Source organism: Ailuropoda melanoleuca, chromosome 2, assembly GCF_002007445.2.
Source record: "Ailuropoda melanoleuca isolate Jingjing chromosome 2, ASM200744v2, whole genome shotgun sequence".
NCBI lineage: Eukaryota > Metazoa > Chordata > Mammalia > Carnivora > Ursidae > Ailuropoda > Ailuropoda melanoleuca.
In genome coordinates this window covers 31,392,573-31,407,430 of record NC_048219.1, presented here as the reverse complement: position 1 = coordinate 31,407,430, position 14,858 = coordinate 31,392,573, and the positions used below count along the sequence as shown (strand labels likewise).

General features: G+C 48.9%; 2 protein-coding genes across 2 annotated transcripts in view; one reads left to right on the top strand and one right to left on the bottom strand.

Annotated features, from left to right (window-relative positions):
- C8B (complement C8 beta chain) overlaps positions 1–4,461 on the top strand; it is a 38,594-nt gene extending 34,133 nt beyond the window's left edge. Inside the window, exons 11-12 of the mRNA XM_034653269.1 lie at positions 1,918–1,986; positions 4,141–4,461. Of these exons, the coding sequence (XP_034509160.1) occupies positions 1,918–1,986; positions 4,141–4,292 (221 nt within the window). The 3' untranslated portion in view covers positions 4,293–4,461. The remainder of the gene's footprint in view (positions 1–1,917; positions 1,987–4,140) is intronic.
- An 8,802-nt stretch (positions 4,462–13,263) lies between these two features.
- Positions 13,264–14,858, bottom strand: part of C8A (complement C8 alpha chain) — a 62,975-nt gene continuing 61,380 nt past the window's right edge. Inside the window, exon 11 of the mRNA XM_002930328.4 lies at positions 13,264–14,827. Within this exon, the coding sequence (XP_002930374.1) occupies positions 14,676–14,827 (152 nt within the window). The 3' untranslated portion in view covers positions 13,264–14,675. The remainder of the gene's footprint in view (positions 14,828–14,858) is intronic.

Sequence of the window (14,858 nt, the reverse complement as noted above, 5' to 3'; positions counted from 1 at the left end):
AAAAAAGAGCCCCCGAGGCATTTGGAGCCTCTTAAACTGAGCTTCTCCACCCTGACCAGGGATTAGAACTACCCCAGTGAAACTCGCCCCCTGGAGTTAGGGCGAGACCTATGTGGATAAAGCTGTTGCTCAGGCCCCCACCTGGATCATGTGACTGTCGAGAAGGTTCCTCATCAGGATGGGTAAACTCTCTCCAGGTAGTTCTAATCTGCAGCCGGGGTGGGACTCCCCACTGCTGAAATCCCCACCTCCCTGGAGCACACGAGGTGGGATTGGACGAAGGGGCCCCTACACTCAGGTGCAGCTCTGGGCAAAGAGCACCCTGTTCCTTTAAGGCAGATCGCAGCCCGGGCCCACGTGAGGGTCCTGAGCCTCAACCCGGAACAATTAAAGGGAATTGCTGGGATTGGCCTTTGAGAAAGCCTACCAGGTGATTGCACTGTGGAGTCAGGGCTGAGAAGCTGATCTACGGCTGAGTTCACTGGCACACAGGATCCATGGTTTCACTGGCTTACAGACTAGTGGGAGAGCTAGACGGGACCAAAGAGTTACACTGAAGTGCACCGAGCATTAGAACAAGTGTTAGTCTGACTATTTCCCAAGAAGTCAGAAAGTAGGCAACTAGGACATGCTACTCTGGCCCAGAATACCTAGGTTCCAGCAGCACAACACCGAAGGAGCTGGCTGAGAATGTGCCGTCTGCGGTAAGAGGTGGGGATGGGCTTGGGGAAACTCTCTGGACCAAATAAGAGGCCCTGGGCTCTGCACGTCCTGACCGATACATGCTAAGAAGATTGGGGGCTGGGGGAGCGGCAGCAAGGATGGGCCATTTGAATTTGATTCCTAACTTTAAGGGCCATATTTGGGGCCACTGCAACGGGCAGAGCAAATTTGGGTTTGGCTGAGGCCTGGGATCTTACACTCCTGCGGTGATGGCTGAGGAAAGGTCCAGTCCAGTGTGAAGCCAAAACAAGCTATCAGGAGCAATTGGGTACAGCAGATCCCCACCCAGGGTGGGAGCCCCCTGGAGTTAGGGCGAGACCTATGTGGATAGAGCCAGCTCAACAGAGGGGGCACAGGAGAAGACCCATTCCCAACTGAGACTGAGGAGTATGTATCTAGCTTCTCGGACAGGGTGGGTGGGAGCAAAGCAGAGATAAGTGAGAGCCTAAGGTGGGGAGTTCTGCCATCAGAATGGGGACACTTAAGTGGGGATGTGGTGAGCAAGAAGTGGGGTCAGCCCATCAGCTCAAGGTCTTGATCTAGGGCTGCTGAAATACCCTTGCCTTTGTGTGAAATTTGGACCTAGAAGCTGGGACCCACCTGAGGACGTGCACTGGTGTGAGGAGAATATGCAGCCAGGGACTGGGTGTGCCTGGGCCTGACTCAGGACAGCCCTGTGAAGGAGTTCTGTGTGATCCAGAGGAGAGTAACTCCAGGGTGATAAGTTACAAGTTAACATAAGAAATAACTCCCAAAGGTCAGAATTGGCCAAAAGTAGGATGAGACTTCTAAGGACAGTGAGTTCCCCATCACTAGGAGTGTTCAAGCACAGGCTGAACAAGTAAACCCCTTGGGGTGAAATGGAGCACCAATGACCAGTGACCTCAGTGACCAGTAATGTAGCCTCTAACACTGGAAATTTACGAGGCTGGGTCAAATGTCAGCTCACGAGTAATTTTCCTCAGGAATGCTGTGTGATTCCCCGTGATGGCAATAAACACTCTCATGAGCAAAAGGCCCTCGAGGGAGGAGTAGGTATTCTTGCTCCGGAACCTTCTTCTCTTAAATCGTTTGGCTACATGTTTCTCCTATTTAATCTAATGGCGAAGTGTCACCACTTTGATGTGGGGGGCTGAACTCAAGAGTTCTGTTTCACATGGTATGAGTCACACTCTCTCTGCATTGTCTTTCCAGAATCACGCTGTGACTGCATCTGTCCTATTGGATTCCAGGGCCCAGCCTGCGAGGTCACCCACAAGAAAGGTAAGGAGGCTTTGAGAGTTGGTCAGAAAAGGGAAATCTAGGGAATTTCGGAGGGTAATTCAAAATGGCAAGAAGAGCACTGGGGATGTCGGGCTGGGAGCTGGGCGCTATGCAATTTGAGGTCCATCCGGGCTCCTGATCTTGTATTTCATTGTTTTCACACCTTAGAGGGCTTCGTGTCACAGGACCATTCATGCATGGCATTTGCAAGTCATTTCTTTGAATCAATCTAGAATGCTTACCCTTTTTTTTTTTTAAACTGAACTTGTATTCAGCCCTCAAAATTCAGCACTTTTGTAAAAGTTTTAACCCTCCACCCCTGAGTAAAATTAAATAATTCCTCCTATGCGCTCCTATAGCACTTTGAACATATGCCTGTTCCAGCTCTTAGCATATTCTATTTTGAATTGCGTGTGTCTGTCTCCCCTACATGTGTAAGCAGAGATCATGTTCCGTATATCTCTGTCCCCATGGCACAGCATAGTTGCTGCTCTGTGGGAGGGAGTGAATTAACAAACAAAAGACTAGGCTTTCATCAAGATCATTTCCAGCTCTCAAATTCTTTGGCCAGTTTACTATCTGAGTTCTCAATATGCCCCCACCCCTGATTCCTCCTTCCCTTCCTTTGCTTTGCTTTGCTTTTCAGTGGTACCATTAAAAAAAGGAAATGACACATCCAGTAAAAACAATGTACTAATATGTATCGGGCACCTTGCTGAGTGCTCAGACTCAGCGTAGGTTTGAGTTTCATCTCTATCATTTAGTAACTGTGACCTTGAGCAACTTATGTGACCTCTTGGTGCCTCAGTTTCCGCATCTGTAAAATGGAGACAATGATATTAACTACCTCCTAGAGCTGCCTTGATTTTCTCATGAAACATATATAAAGCCCTTGGAACAATGCCTAACACATTGTAAGAGCAAAATAAATGTTAGTTTGTTTCAGAGCAAAATGAACAGTGTTACTGTGTCTTTTACATACATTAGATCCTTTGGTCCTCACCACATCACAAGGTAGGTACTATCAATATCCCCATCTTATTGATGAAGAAGCTGAGATGCTGTGGATCACTAACGAACTTGCCCAGTGGTCACACAGTAAGCGTGGGACCACAGGTTCAGGTCCAGTGTGTCTGCCGCAGCCTTTGCTCTTGACTCCTGCCTGCACTATTATTCTCCCCAGTGAAATGCTCAGGGTGGTTCTTACCCCCTCCACCCCCTGCCACATTGCAGCCGGGCCCCGCACAGTGCTGTGCCCCCAGCATGTAGTGCACAACCACAGGATTTCTCCTGGTTGGAGGAGACCGTGGACACCTCCTACTGGAGCCTTCTCGTTTTATGAGTGGGCAGGCCCAGAGATACTGAGAAATGCATGTGGAATGAAACCGCCCATCAGAGACTCAGCCAGACACCTGATATATCGTGGTGGATGGAATCAATTACTTGTCAATCTCATCAACAACCAAAAAATCCTCAAGGGAAAAGCAAATGTCAGGGAGGGGAGAGTGCTTTGTTTGTTACTATTTCATGTAACACACAGTGCTCACAGATCACAGAGCTCCTCGTTATACGCTGACCTGACGGGAAGTAAATTACTCAGCATTGTGTAGGTGGGAAGTGACTAAGCTGAGAGCCAGTCATTCACCAGATGTGTACAACGGCCTCTTAACGTGCCAGCTTGGGTGCGAGGGTTCAGTGGTGAGCAAAGCAGGTATAGATCCTGTCATCATGGAGACTGCTGTTTAGCAAGAAAGACCTACATCATTTGAATTGTCCCAGAAATACATTTAAAGTTTCAGTTATAACTGCTATAAAATGCCCCCAAGAGCTTAAAATATAAAGAATTGGTGGGGAGTTAGAGGTCAGGGAAGTTTCCCTGCAGAAACAAACCTTAAATGGAGATCTGAAGGGTGAATGGGATTGACCAGTTGAATAGAAAAGGAAAGAGTATTCCGGGCCAGGGAAACAGCATCTGCAAAGGCCCTGTGGTAGAAGGGAGCATGGCAAGTACAATGGTGTGCAAGAAAGACAGCTGACTAGAGGGAGGAGATAAGAGCAGACTCCCAAAGCCTTTTGGCTTATACACCCCACCCCTCCATAGGGCACCCAGTATGACAAGGGCTAATTCATGTTTGCTGACCTTCTTTCTTCTAGATGTCCCCATTGACGGGAGGTGGAATTGCTGGTCAAACTGGTCTCCGTGTTCTGGAGGACATAAAACAAGACAAAGGCAGTGCAACAATCCGCCTCCTCAAAATGGAGGCAGCCCCTGCTCGGGCCCGGCTTCAGAAACACTTAGCTGTTAAGGAAGAAGCACTTCTAGTAGGTACTAATGTGGGCTGCTCATTGCAAGATCTCTGAGCCCTTAGGAACTCAGGCCCAGTTACTCACACCAGCTCCCACCTGGGGCCAGCCCAAGGGTAGAGGGTGTGCCATTCAGGGTGTTTGAAATAAAGATGATATTTGCAAAATGGACATTGATTGAACAAAGACCGAGTTCAACGTAAACCACAAGTTCCTTAAGGGCTTCAGAATCTTGGTAACGCTCACTTTGCACACCTGTCTAGTTTTATTCCACTCACTCACACTACCAGCCAGGAACCGTGTTAGAAGTCGTTCACAGGGAAGTCCTACCGTCTAGCAGTGATGGGCGCAGAGTAGGTGCCCGGTAATGAATCAGTGAGTAGACGCTAAGTTGTTCCTCCCTTAAGGACGACATGGTCTCATTCGGTGACAGTCGCGGTGAATACGTATTGATGACGATGCCAACTGTGGTGCTCAGTGTGTTCATTCATCCCAGCTCATGACGGCCTTACAAGGCGGATGCCACATCAGCCCTCCCAACAGCCGCCGGAGCTGGGGCTGAGAACGGTGACGGGACTTGTGCGGGGTTGCGCCGTCAGGAGGTGGCCGAGCTGGGCTGCAGACCGGCGCACTTGGGCCCCAGGGCTTTAGGCTCTTAACTGTCATGTTCCCTTCCTCTCAGTAGATGGGCATTTATTTTACGAAGAATTTTTTATGAAATAAAATGTAGAACATGGGTGTGTGTGTGTGTGTGTGTGTGCGCGCGCGCGCGCATGTGTGTGGTATGGACGGTCTCTACCCACTGCATCCTGAGGAGAGTGGATCCCAGTTCCTCAGCTCCCTTTGATGCTGAGCAAAGGAAGGGCGAGGCTGTGCATGTCAGAAGCAGGAGTTCTGGGGCAGAGCTGAATTATAGTGACATGAGTGGGTGCCCAGAGAAGGTCCTGAGCTGGAGAAAAGAGCAAGGGAAACTGATCACTGAGTGAGAGACAGGAAGGAAAGAAGGAAGGAAGGGAAGGAAAGGAGAGAAGGAAAAAAGAAAAGGGAAGGAAGGGGGGAGGGAGAGAGGAAGGAGGGGGGAGGGAGAGAGAAGGAGGGCGGGAGAAAGGGGGAAAGGAAGATGTAGTGGCTGGAAGAGGAGACATAATGAAGTTCAAGTTGACAGCTCTGGGGCAAAGTGCAATGTGTCCCTTCCCCTGCCTCTGTACGTTCCACTTTGCTCACTCGTGCTTTCATCCAAATCCCACCTGGGTGAGGAAGGTGCTTGAGGAGGGAGAATAGTTGATCTTAAGGTTACTAAAAACCAAAATATTTTGATTTTGTAGATTGAGTCAAGTCATCATTCAGGCTTTAGGGCTTTCATTCATTCTGTCACATTGAAAAAGCCCTTCGGACTTCGTTTGCTCTTGGACGCTCCCCGTCTAGTTGCAGAACTTCATGTGAATTTGTTGAAATCAGGTTGGCGGGGGAAAATGGTTGAAGGTGAATTGGTTAATCCTGTTCATTTCCCACCAATTTGTTCTCAGCCGCATCATCTGCTTCTGTTTGCCTCTGGGCTAGATGCTGGGGCCTGAGACCTTCACACACCCACGATGCCACAGCGTGGGCACCGCCACCCACCCGTGTGGCCGGCCCAGCCATCTGGAATGGGGTTGGTAGCACAACGCCGGGAAGGAGCCGATGCGGGCGGCTGGGGGTTGTCAGAGCAGGCGTGCTGGCTCGGCCTGCCCTCGCTCGTGCCCATGGCCCTGCCGCTGAGCTGAAGGCCGGCCCTTGTTTGCCCTGATATTATTGCTTTGCCGTCTGCTGTTATTCCAACAGGCTAATCCAATAATGTTTTATCTCTTTCATTATACCAAAGCTGTATAATTTTCTTGAGTTATAATCTATCTTCTTTTAAGTTTCCCCAGAGACGAGAAAGAGTGGTTCTGTCTTTGGTTGATGGGAGGCTCCCAGGAAGCCCGCGCTAGCACGTGGAAGCCAGCGCCACCAAATTAAATTCCGAATCTCAATCACAGCCACCGCTTCTAATGGGAAATTTAAGTTGATTATGGAGATGACAGCCCAGGTTCACGTTTATTGCATTTAGCAGAAATTGTTTATCCTATTAAATACGGTCTTGAAGGAGAAACAATTGAATTTCAGAGCACCGGTGAATACCCAGGTGACGCCCAGGTACCTCTAAACTGTGTAATAATTATATTCTTATTTGTGGGCTGACTTCCCCTCGTGGCTCTTTCTGCAAACAAATGCATTTAGGAGGAGGCTGAAACATAGTGTAAGAATTAAACAAAATAAATGCAAGCTGTGTTTTTGGCACACCTCGGTAGCTCACACCGGCATACCTGGGAAGGAGCGGGATGTCCGTGGGGTGCAGTCCAGGTGGTGTCGTTTGGCAGTGGTCCTGGAAGTTCGAAGACGCCCCGAGATACCTGGACATGGGAGGGTTTTGCATCCAAGAGCATGAATCTCTGAAATGCCGGGAGCTCTGCTGCTGTGCGTCTGATGTGGGAGCAGGGGTCCCCGCATCTCCGCTTCCTCCCCGCGTGACCTTGGGCTAATCACGTGCCTTCTATGGGAATAATAAATAATGATTTTAACAATAGTAATACTAATAACAGCTGCCAATTAGAGAGTGCTACTCAGTTTATGGAGTCTTTTAACGGACATGATCTCAGTTCCTCTTTATCTGAATGTGATGGGGTAGCGATATTCATACACTCATCGGGTGATGTGTAGAGAAAGGCTTTTATATCCCTTACCGCGAAAGGGCTCACTGTGGAAATCAAGGTGGGATGCCAAGGCTGGGAGAAAGAGCATCTGCTGGCACAGAATCCAGAGGAAAATGCCATCTTTGTTTTAAAGAAGAGATCTTTGGCTTGTTCCCAGGCATTTATTTGAAAAGCCCTCGGGAAGGAGTGGGCCTGCAGCAGAAAGCCCTTGGGACACCAGCCAGATCTCCCTGGGGACCTTCTGATTAGCGTCTTGATGGAAAACTATTTTGTTGTATGGACTGAAGATGTCCTTAATGACATATGTCTACTTGCCAGCATTTCTAGGCTTTGAGGGCATTGTGTTATAATTTACTCATTGACCATCTCCTCTTCCTTCTCACCTATCATGTCCCAGAAGGAGGGAGAGTGTCTACTGCACTTTTCTATCCCGAGGCCCCAGTGCACGGCCTGGCCCAGCAGGCACCAACAGATAACCGTGGCATGAATTCATTACCTAACGAAAAGGAACGTGAATGGGAAGGGCAGGACCTTCCCAGGCCGGTGAGAAACTCGAGTGAATTAGTGGCCCATGATGGTAGCATCGTGAAATTTGGGGTACACCAACCCGGAGTAGTAGGTAACCCCCAAAGCGGTGGTACCTTCAGCCAGCTTTGTGGGCAGCATTAGAAATCAGAATGAAACAAAAGAGAGAGGAAAGACAGCCAGTGTCAGATGGGGGCTGATGGTCCTCGGGGAGGGTGTCAGTGACACCCACTAGGGACCACCAGAAATCTTCAGGGACACTTTATAGAGGAAGAGAGCAGAAAACTCTGCAACCACTGGTGGGGGAACCCTGAGAAGCACATTTACGAGTGGACGCCCAAGCCAAGGCTGCAGAGGGTTAAAAGCCAGCCCAGTCTGTGGCAGAGGTAGGAAAGGAACAAAGAGGAGCCCCCTCCCCCCAAAATATTGTCTTCTGGCATTCTGCTTCCACCCCATTTTTCCATCTGTAGCTTCATTTGCAGCCTGGAATGCCCACCTAAGAACTTAACAACAGCACACTGGAATAGTACGAGGGTAAGCCTTCGAGGCTCCCTGTTTATTCAGTGTTGCCGTCGCAAAATCAGATTCTTCTGTAGAGTGTTTTCCTCTTGGAGTTCTCTTTCTTGAACGATAAGCCAAGTGCCATACTGAGGCATTCAGAAGTTGTGGGGTTTACTGAGCACCCAGGGAAAGTCACAACCTCGGAGGCCGACCTGGAAACACGGATGAAGAGAAGCAGAGTGGTGTGTTCTTAGAAGTGTGTGCTCTGGGGCCACCCTGCCTGCGTTTGTGACGTTGTCTGGCTCTGGGGATTATTAGTGTTGTGGCTGTACGCGAGCGCCACACCCATCTGTGCCTTCACTTCTTCCTCCGCGAGATGAGGGTGGTCACAGTAGCAGCCTCCTGGGGTTTGGGGAGGACGCCGTCACTGTGTCGCTGAGTCGCTGACGTTGTGCCCGGGGATTCTCAAAACATCAACAGGAGCGGTGGTCAGTTGGTTTGTTTGTTGGCTTGTTTTTTAAAAGTCGTTTAAGACTACTTTAAAAATATTTCAGTGTTAAACCCACTATAACCACGAGAACAAGGAAGACTTATAAAATAGCTTAGCTCCTAGGAGATGTCTTCATAAAGGACATGGAAGGCTTTTATATCCCAAGCTCTGGGTTATTAAGGGAAAATGTAACAGCATAATAACTAATATTTGCAGAGGGCATTACCAGCTACAAAGAACTTTCACATACCTAATCCAGCTTAATCCTCTCAATGGCTACAGAGGAAGGATTTATTATCTGCCTTTGACAAGTGATGAGAAGGCGCCTCGGAGAGACTGACCCATTTGCCCAAGACCACACAGCTGGATAGGGGCAGCACCGCTTCAGTCCCAGGGCTGCATCCCAGTTTGCTGCTATAGCAGAAGCAGATCCAGCTTCGTCACACAGCAGACGCCTGCCCGCCTGCCCACTTGCATAGAAGAGGCAGAGAGAGGCCCCCAGTCTGGCATCTGTGCCGCAGGGACGCAGAGCTGTTCCAAAGGGCTTGCAGGCAGACGGATAGAGGTGTAAGACCCAAGGCCACCACTTCCTAGCTGAGTGGTCTTGATCAAGTCACTGATCCTCTTTGAGCCTTGGTGGCCTCATCAGAATATGGAGCCAATCGTCCTCACGGCACAGTGTGAGGATCGAATGACAAGACACATGCAGACGGACTGCTGTCACCCCAAGTGCCTGGCACATGGTAGCTGCTCGACTGTCTTTCCATTCTTGGGTGTTAAACGAACCAACCCTGTCTACCATCTGCTTCTTCTCACCCTGCCTAGCATCTCTCTCTTTCGGGGCATGTAGATTGCATTTTACAGAAAGGAAAAGGAGAAGAGATGGGGATTGCATTTGCAGTGGGGAATTCTTGGAGGATTGTCAAAGAGAGGCAAGTGGCTGGTCTGACATTCACCTCTGTGCAGGAGACCGCCCCAGAGCCCGGGCACTGCCATTATCCGTGGCGGCATCCACCGGTTATCTCACGTCTCCACCTTGCAACCCCAGGTGTTCCTTCATCCATCACTGGCCCTTGTCCGGTATCCACTCCTCCTTCCCCCTGCCGCCTCCTGCCTGACGGGCCTCCTTGTTAATAAGCCAGTTTGTTCGTATCCTGAAAACTATCTGATTCTGGTCCCTTTTATCCCAAACACCATCCATCCATCAACAGCTTGCTCTACATGCTTGGTTAGGAAAATGGGAATGGGGGAGGGAGGCATATAATAGATAAAACTTCTTAGCTGCTATCTCTAAAGAAATAGAATGGATAAATAGATCCATCAGACATGTATCACGCCACTGGACAGCGAAGTCCATTTGTTAAAAACCAGTTAGGCGGGAGGATTTATCTCACATTTTGAGCTGCTAATATAGAAGGGAAACAGTTTCCTTTATCTCTCCCAGAGGAGGAGGGGGAAAACCCCAAAGCCACTAATGCAGAATTTTTAACTGGATTTGATGGGCTTTCCTTCACAAAGGTGGAAAAGGTGGTCTCTCCCTCTTAAGTTTACACAGCCTCTTGGAAGGGTGTGGGCTCTCCGCTGGTGCTCCAGAAATGTTGCAGAATCTGGAAGTTCTGTGAAAATATCTTCCGTGGGGTTCTGTCTCACAGATTTCTGACCCTACGTGTGAAGGCCATTTCACAGCCTTTGCGTCTAGCACAGAGGGACCAGAGAGAAAACAGCATCCCACAAACTTTTACTAGGAAGCTCCTCTGTCTGGGTGCTGTGCTCGGTACTCCAAGCTCGGGGCTCCAAGCGTGAAGATGTGCTTCTGCTGCTCTGCAAAAGTCCTTAGGTGAGGGAGGTAGACAAGTAAGCTACAGTGCTAGGCTGGGAAGTGCTGGAACACAGAGCCGTATGAAGGAGTGGCACCTGACGAACTGTGAGCTAATGGGAGGGGTCAGGGTTGACACCTCATCTCTAGCCTGAAGATGACTGGCAAAGAGCTAGGAGAGAGGGAGCTGGCAGGCAGGGCGCTTCTGGGTAGTATGTGCAAAGACCTGGAGGGGACAAAAAGCCTGACCTATTTGAGGAACTAAATTGGAAATCATTCTTTCAACAGATATTTGTTGACCCCCTATTAAGACCCAATAGTATTCTAGGCACTGGGGATCTAGCCATGAAGAAGTTTGCATATAAATGGGGGGAGGCATACCAAGAAAAATAGAAGAATAAATGAATCTAACATCTCCAGTAGTGCTAAGGGCCATACAAGAAAACTAAATGGGAGTAAGGTCCTCGGAGGAGTAACATTTGAGCAAAGACTTGAATGAAACAAAGGCGGGAGTCTTGGACGAGCTCATTTAAGGGATGAGCATTTCAGGCAGCGGGGACAGCAGACGCAAAGGTCCTGAGGCATGAGAGAGCTCGGCATGTGTAAGCAAGCACAAATAGCTTCTCCTGGCTAGAGCAACATGATTGAAGGAAGGAGTGAATGGAAGGAAATGAAGTCAGAGAGCCAAAGGCTGGACATAAGGCTTTGTACATCCTGTAAGGGCAACAGATTTCTAGTACAAGTGGCTCATAGAACCTAAGAAAGGAGCTGAAAATGGAGTGGCACATTGGCATCGGATCCTAGAGAACCGTGTGAATCCAGTTTAAAACGCTTGGGCTTTCTAACAATGGCTGTGGGGTGTTGAACCACCAGGAGCATCTGAGGTGAGCAGGGAACTAGCATCTAGAGAAATTTCCCCAGGACCAAGCACCAGCTGCCCGCAGGAAAGGCTCAGGGACCAGACCAAAGGTCTGAACTCAGCAGTCCCCAGCCTGAGAAGGACCAGCACCCACACCAGGGTGAGCAGTAAATTGCCACCTGTACGACCTCACGCCCCATGCAGCTTCCTCTGCGTTATCCTGCCCCTTCTCTACCTTTCCTTGCTTGTCTAACTTCCACTCACTTCCTAGACTCCATCCTCTCCTCCTCTGGGCTGTTCTCCCTCCTCCCCCAGCTGGGCCAGCCCCCCAGACCTATGGGCTTCCTGCTGGCATGCACGGGACCTTTGGCCATCCCCGGCCCCGGCATTCTCGCAGGGTCAGAAGCACGTCTGATTCATCTCTGTATCTCTGACACCTGACACAGGAGCTCCCCAGGGGGCCTTGCCCATTTCCCAAGTGAAGGGGTGGCAGCCCCCGTTGCCTTTATGGAAGAGAAGTGTCCTCCCACTAATTCACATCATATCCCCTTCCTGTCATGACCCCCAACAGCTCCGTTCTGCCGTCTCTCATTTCTGCAGCGTGGTTTTGAAGCCTCCCCTTTCTCTCCATCCATTCTCTTCACCCTAAAGGCATATAGAGTTCAGAAGAGATTCATTGAGTGAACTCTTTAGATCTTCCTCTATCTCAAGAGAAAAAGCAAAAAGCCTCTCCTTTTTGCTTTCCGTTCTGTCGTTAATTTACTTTCCGAAAGACACCTTGTCAAGCTGAAGATTATATCTTTAAGCCGTGTTTTTACACCCACTACTTATAAAGCCTTAGATTACAGGTCTCCTGAAAGGACCTGAGGGAGAATACATTTGACGAGCTTTATGCCCTTTGCTTAGTGAGAGCCAGACGTTCTTGAAGAAGGAAAGGCGCTGATCTGGGGAAGGATTGCTGCTTCTAAAACTGCTCCAGCCACTGTACTGTGATTTCCGAAACTGCTGGGGAGGCCGTGGGGAGGAAGTGTCCTCGGAGGAGCGGGGCAGACGCTGGCTTTGGTTCTCTGGCTCTGGCGACAGGAAGACGACCACATGGCTCAGCCGGTGGTTTGGGCTCACAGGTGATCCAGGCAGTTGTTTAACCCCAAAGTTCTCATCTCCTGCCTAGATGACTAGGTTTACCCCGAAAGGAGCTTCCTCGCCTCCCCCCTGCAGCCCACACCCCATTCTGCAGGTCCCTGCACTGGTAGACAGCATAGAGCAAAGGTGGGGAGCCTGGGCTTCATGGACTGCCTTCAAACCCTGCCCATGAGGCTGTACCTTGCCAAGCCTCAGTGTCCTTAGCCGTGACGTGGGGCTCATAAAGCGAACCTGAAGAGGTCCTTGATAAGGCTGAATGAGACAACACAGATAAACCCTACTGTGGCTACCCTTTTGTTCTGTTACACACCTATTCCCGTGAACACGTGATGACTCCCCGCGCTCAAGGGTTCTCAGCCTTGGCTGCTTGTTTTATTGAAGTATAGTTGATAACAGCTTTAAAGCTACTGATGTCTGGCTTGTACCTCCAGACATTTGGATTTCATGGGTCTGGGGTGCAGCCTCTGGACATCAAGGTTTTTAAACAATCCCCCCCTACCCCGATTCTACTGTGCAACTGAGTTTGAGAACTACCACTTTCATGAAGACCAAGCTTGAATGTCCTGTGTAAATTGCATACTCGGCCTCCATCAGTTACTGGCATGTAACTACCGCTCCCTATTAAACAATGAATGGAAATTAATTACTGACGTGAATTAACCTTAAAAGGAAAACGCAAATGAAGGACAGGATGGGAAGCAGTAAAGGAGTCTTCTTCTTTCAGATGGACGATCTAATGAGCTCAGAAATGAAACTTCCAAACTATAAGTTTTAATTAATAATAGTAACAATAGTAATAATAAGGGTGATGCTAATAATTCCACGTGCAACAGGCACTGTGCTGTTTTATATGACATATTTACTTTCACCTTCTTCCCCACTCTCCATTCCCAACACGTGCACCTGCACGCCCCCCCCCCCAAGGTTCTTTCTCACCTTCAAATTTTGTTACATGTTGAATTTCTGTCTTAAAGGCCTCCTCCCTCTTTACCTAGTTTGTAATCCTTCAAGGTCTGGGTCAAGCCCCATTCCATATATAAAATACACACATGGGAAGGTAAATCTCTCTCCCACCTGGCCTCCTTTGGCACTTGCTTTGGCATTAACTCAGCAATTAATTCCCGGTGTTCCTAAAACCCATTCTAATTTTTTCATGTTTATATGTCTTATGATTACTGTAAAAAGATTGAGGATTCTTAAAAGATAGGGAACACCAGTATATATCAATTCAACAGATTTTTTTTTGTCCCTATTGGAAATGTAGATTCCACCACCAAGGAGCTACCAACCTATGGGAGAAACTTAGAGGCAAACAGAAAAGTCAGTGCAACACAACACATTCTCTATTTGAGGCATGACTGGAGTGCTGTGCGGATACTGAGGCAGGCTGGTGTGATTGGCTCTCCCACAGGTGGCAGGGAAGGTACACTGATCAGCATTGGTTGGCCTCTCGGATCCATGCTGCAGTCTCTGGAGCTGACCAATATGGACCACATTTTTGAGCTGACTCTTGAGTTCAGTCCCTCACTTTATCCAAGGATGCTTATTAGGTCCCTCCCAATTCAAAGCACAGCGCCGGCCTCCTCAGATACGGTGCTGAACCAAACAAAGGTAATCTCTCACGATTACCGTCTCAGGGCAGACAGGTCATAAATAGTCACATGACATATGGCAGTCAATCTAGAATTATTAATTGTGAAAAATGCAATGAAGGAAAAGGTAGTGTGCCGTGAGATGATAACTGGGGGAAATGTGTTATTTGTGATAAGAACTAAGAGAGATTGAGGAAATAAAGGAAAATATTGTTGAATCCAGGTGAAGGAAAATTGAAGGAACCCAAGTCAGTCTTCATTTTTTTCCTCATTATTTCAGTGTGTCTGCTTTTTCTACCAACTAGTCATGGTTCTATGAATGAACAAATATTATACTCAAAGAACTGAAATAATTCTCATCACACTTTGTTTTATTGGCCATTGACTGTTCCAATAGCATCTGTTTGCCTCATACCTTTAACATCCTATAAATCTCTCTAAAGCATGGATTGAGATTTCTCTCTTGGGTTTTGGCTTTTTTGGATGATCTGAAGTGCTGTGAATAGGACCGAGCCCCTAGTTAACGCCCAGCACCCAGTTGTTGAATGACTCGAGAATAGGGCAGTTAGTTAGTTGGTGGTAGATGGCACAGGCTCGTCCTGGGCCCAGGAGCTGGCAGGACAGAGAAAAAGTCCATGTCCATTTGCATTTTCCCTCATCTGAAAGAAGTCTTTATCCAGCGGTCAGTACAGGGGGTGACATCCGCAGCATCGGTGCCCAGAAGCTCTCAGCAAGCCCGCGTCTGCGCTTTCCACCCTGGACACGAGGCGCCTCCATGCTGGGGTGCGGGGTTATTGCACTCTCTCCTCCTCTCCTGGGTGCCTGCTCTGCAAGCAGACCAGGAGCTCCAGCAGCTCCAGCGACCATCTGCCTTGGCTCCTGCACAGATAATTTCCCAGGGGAGGAGGAG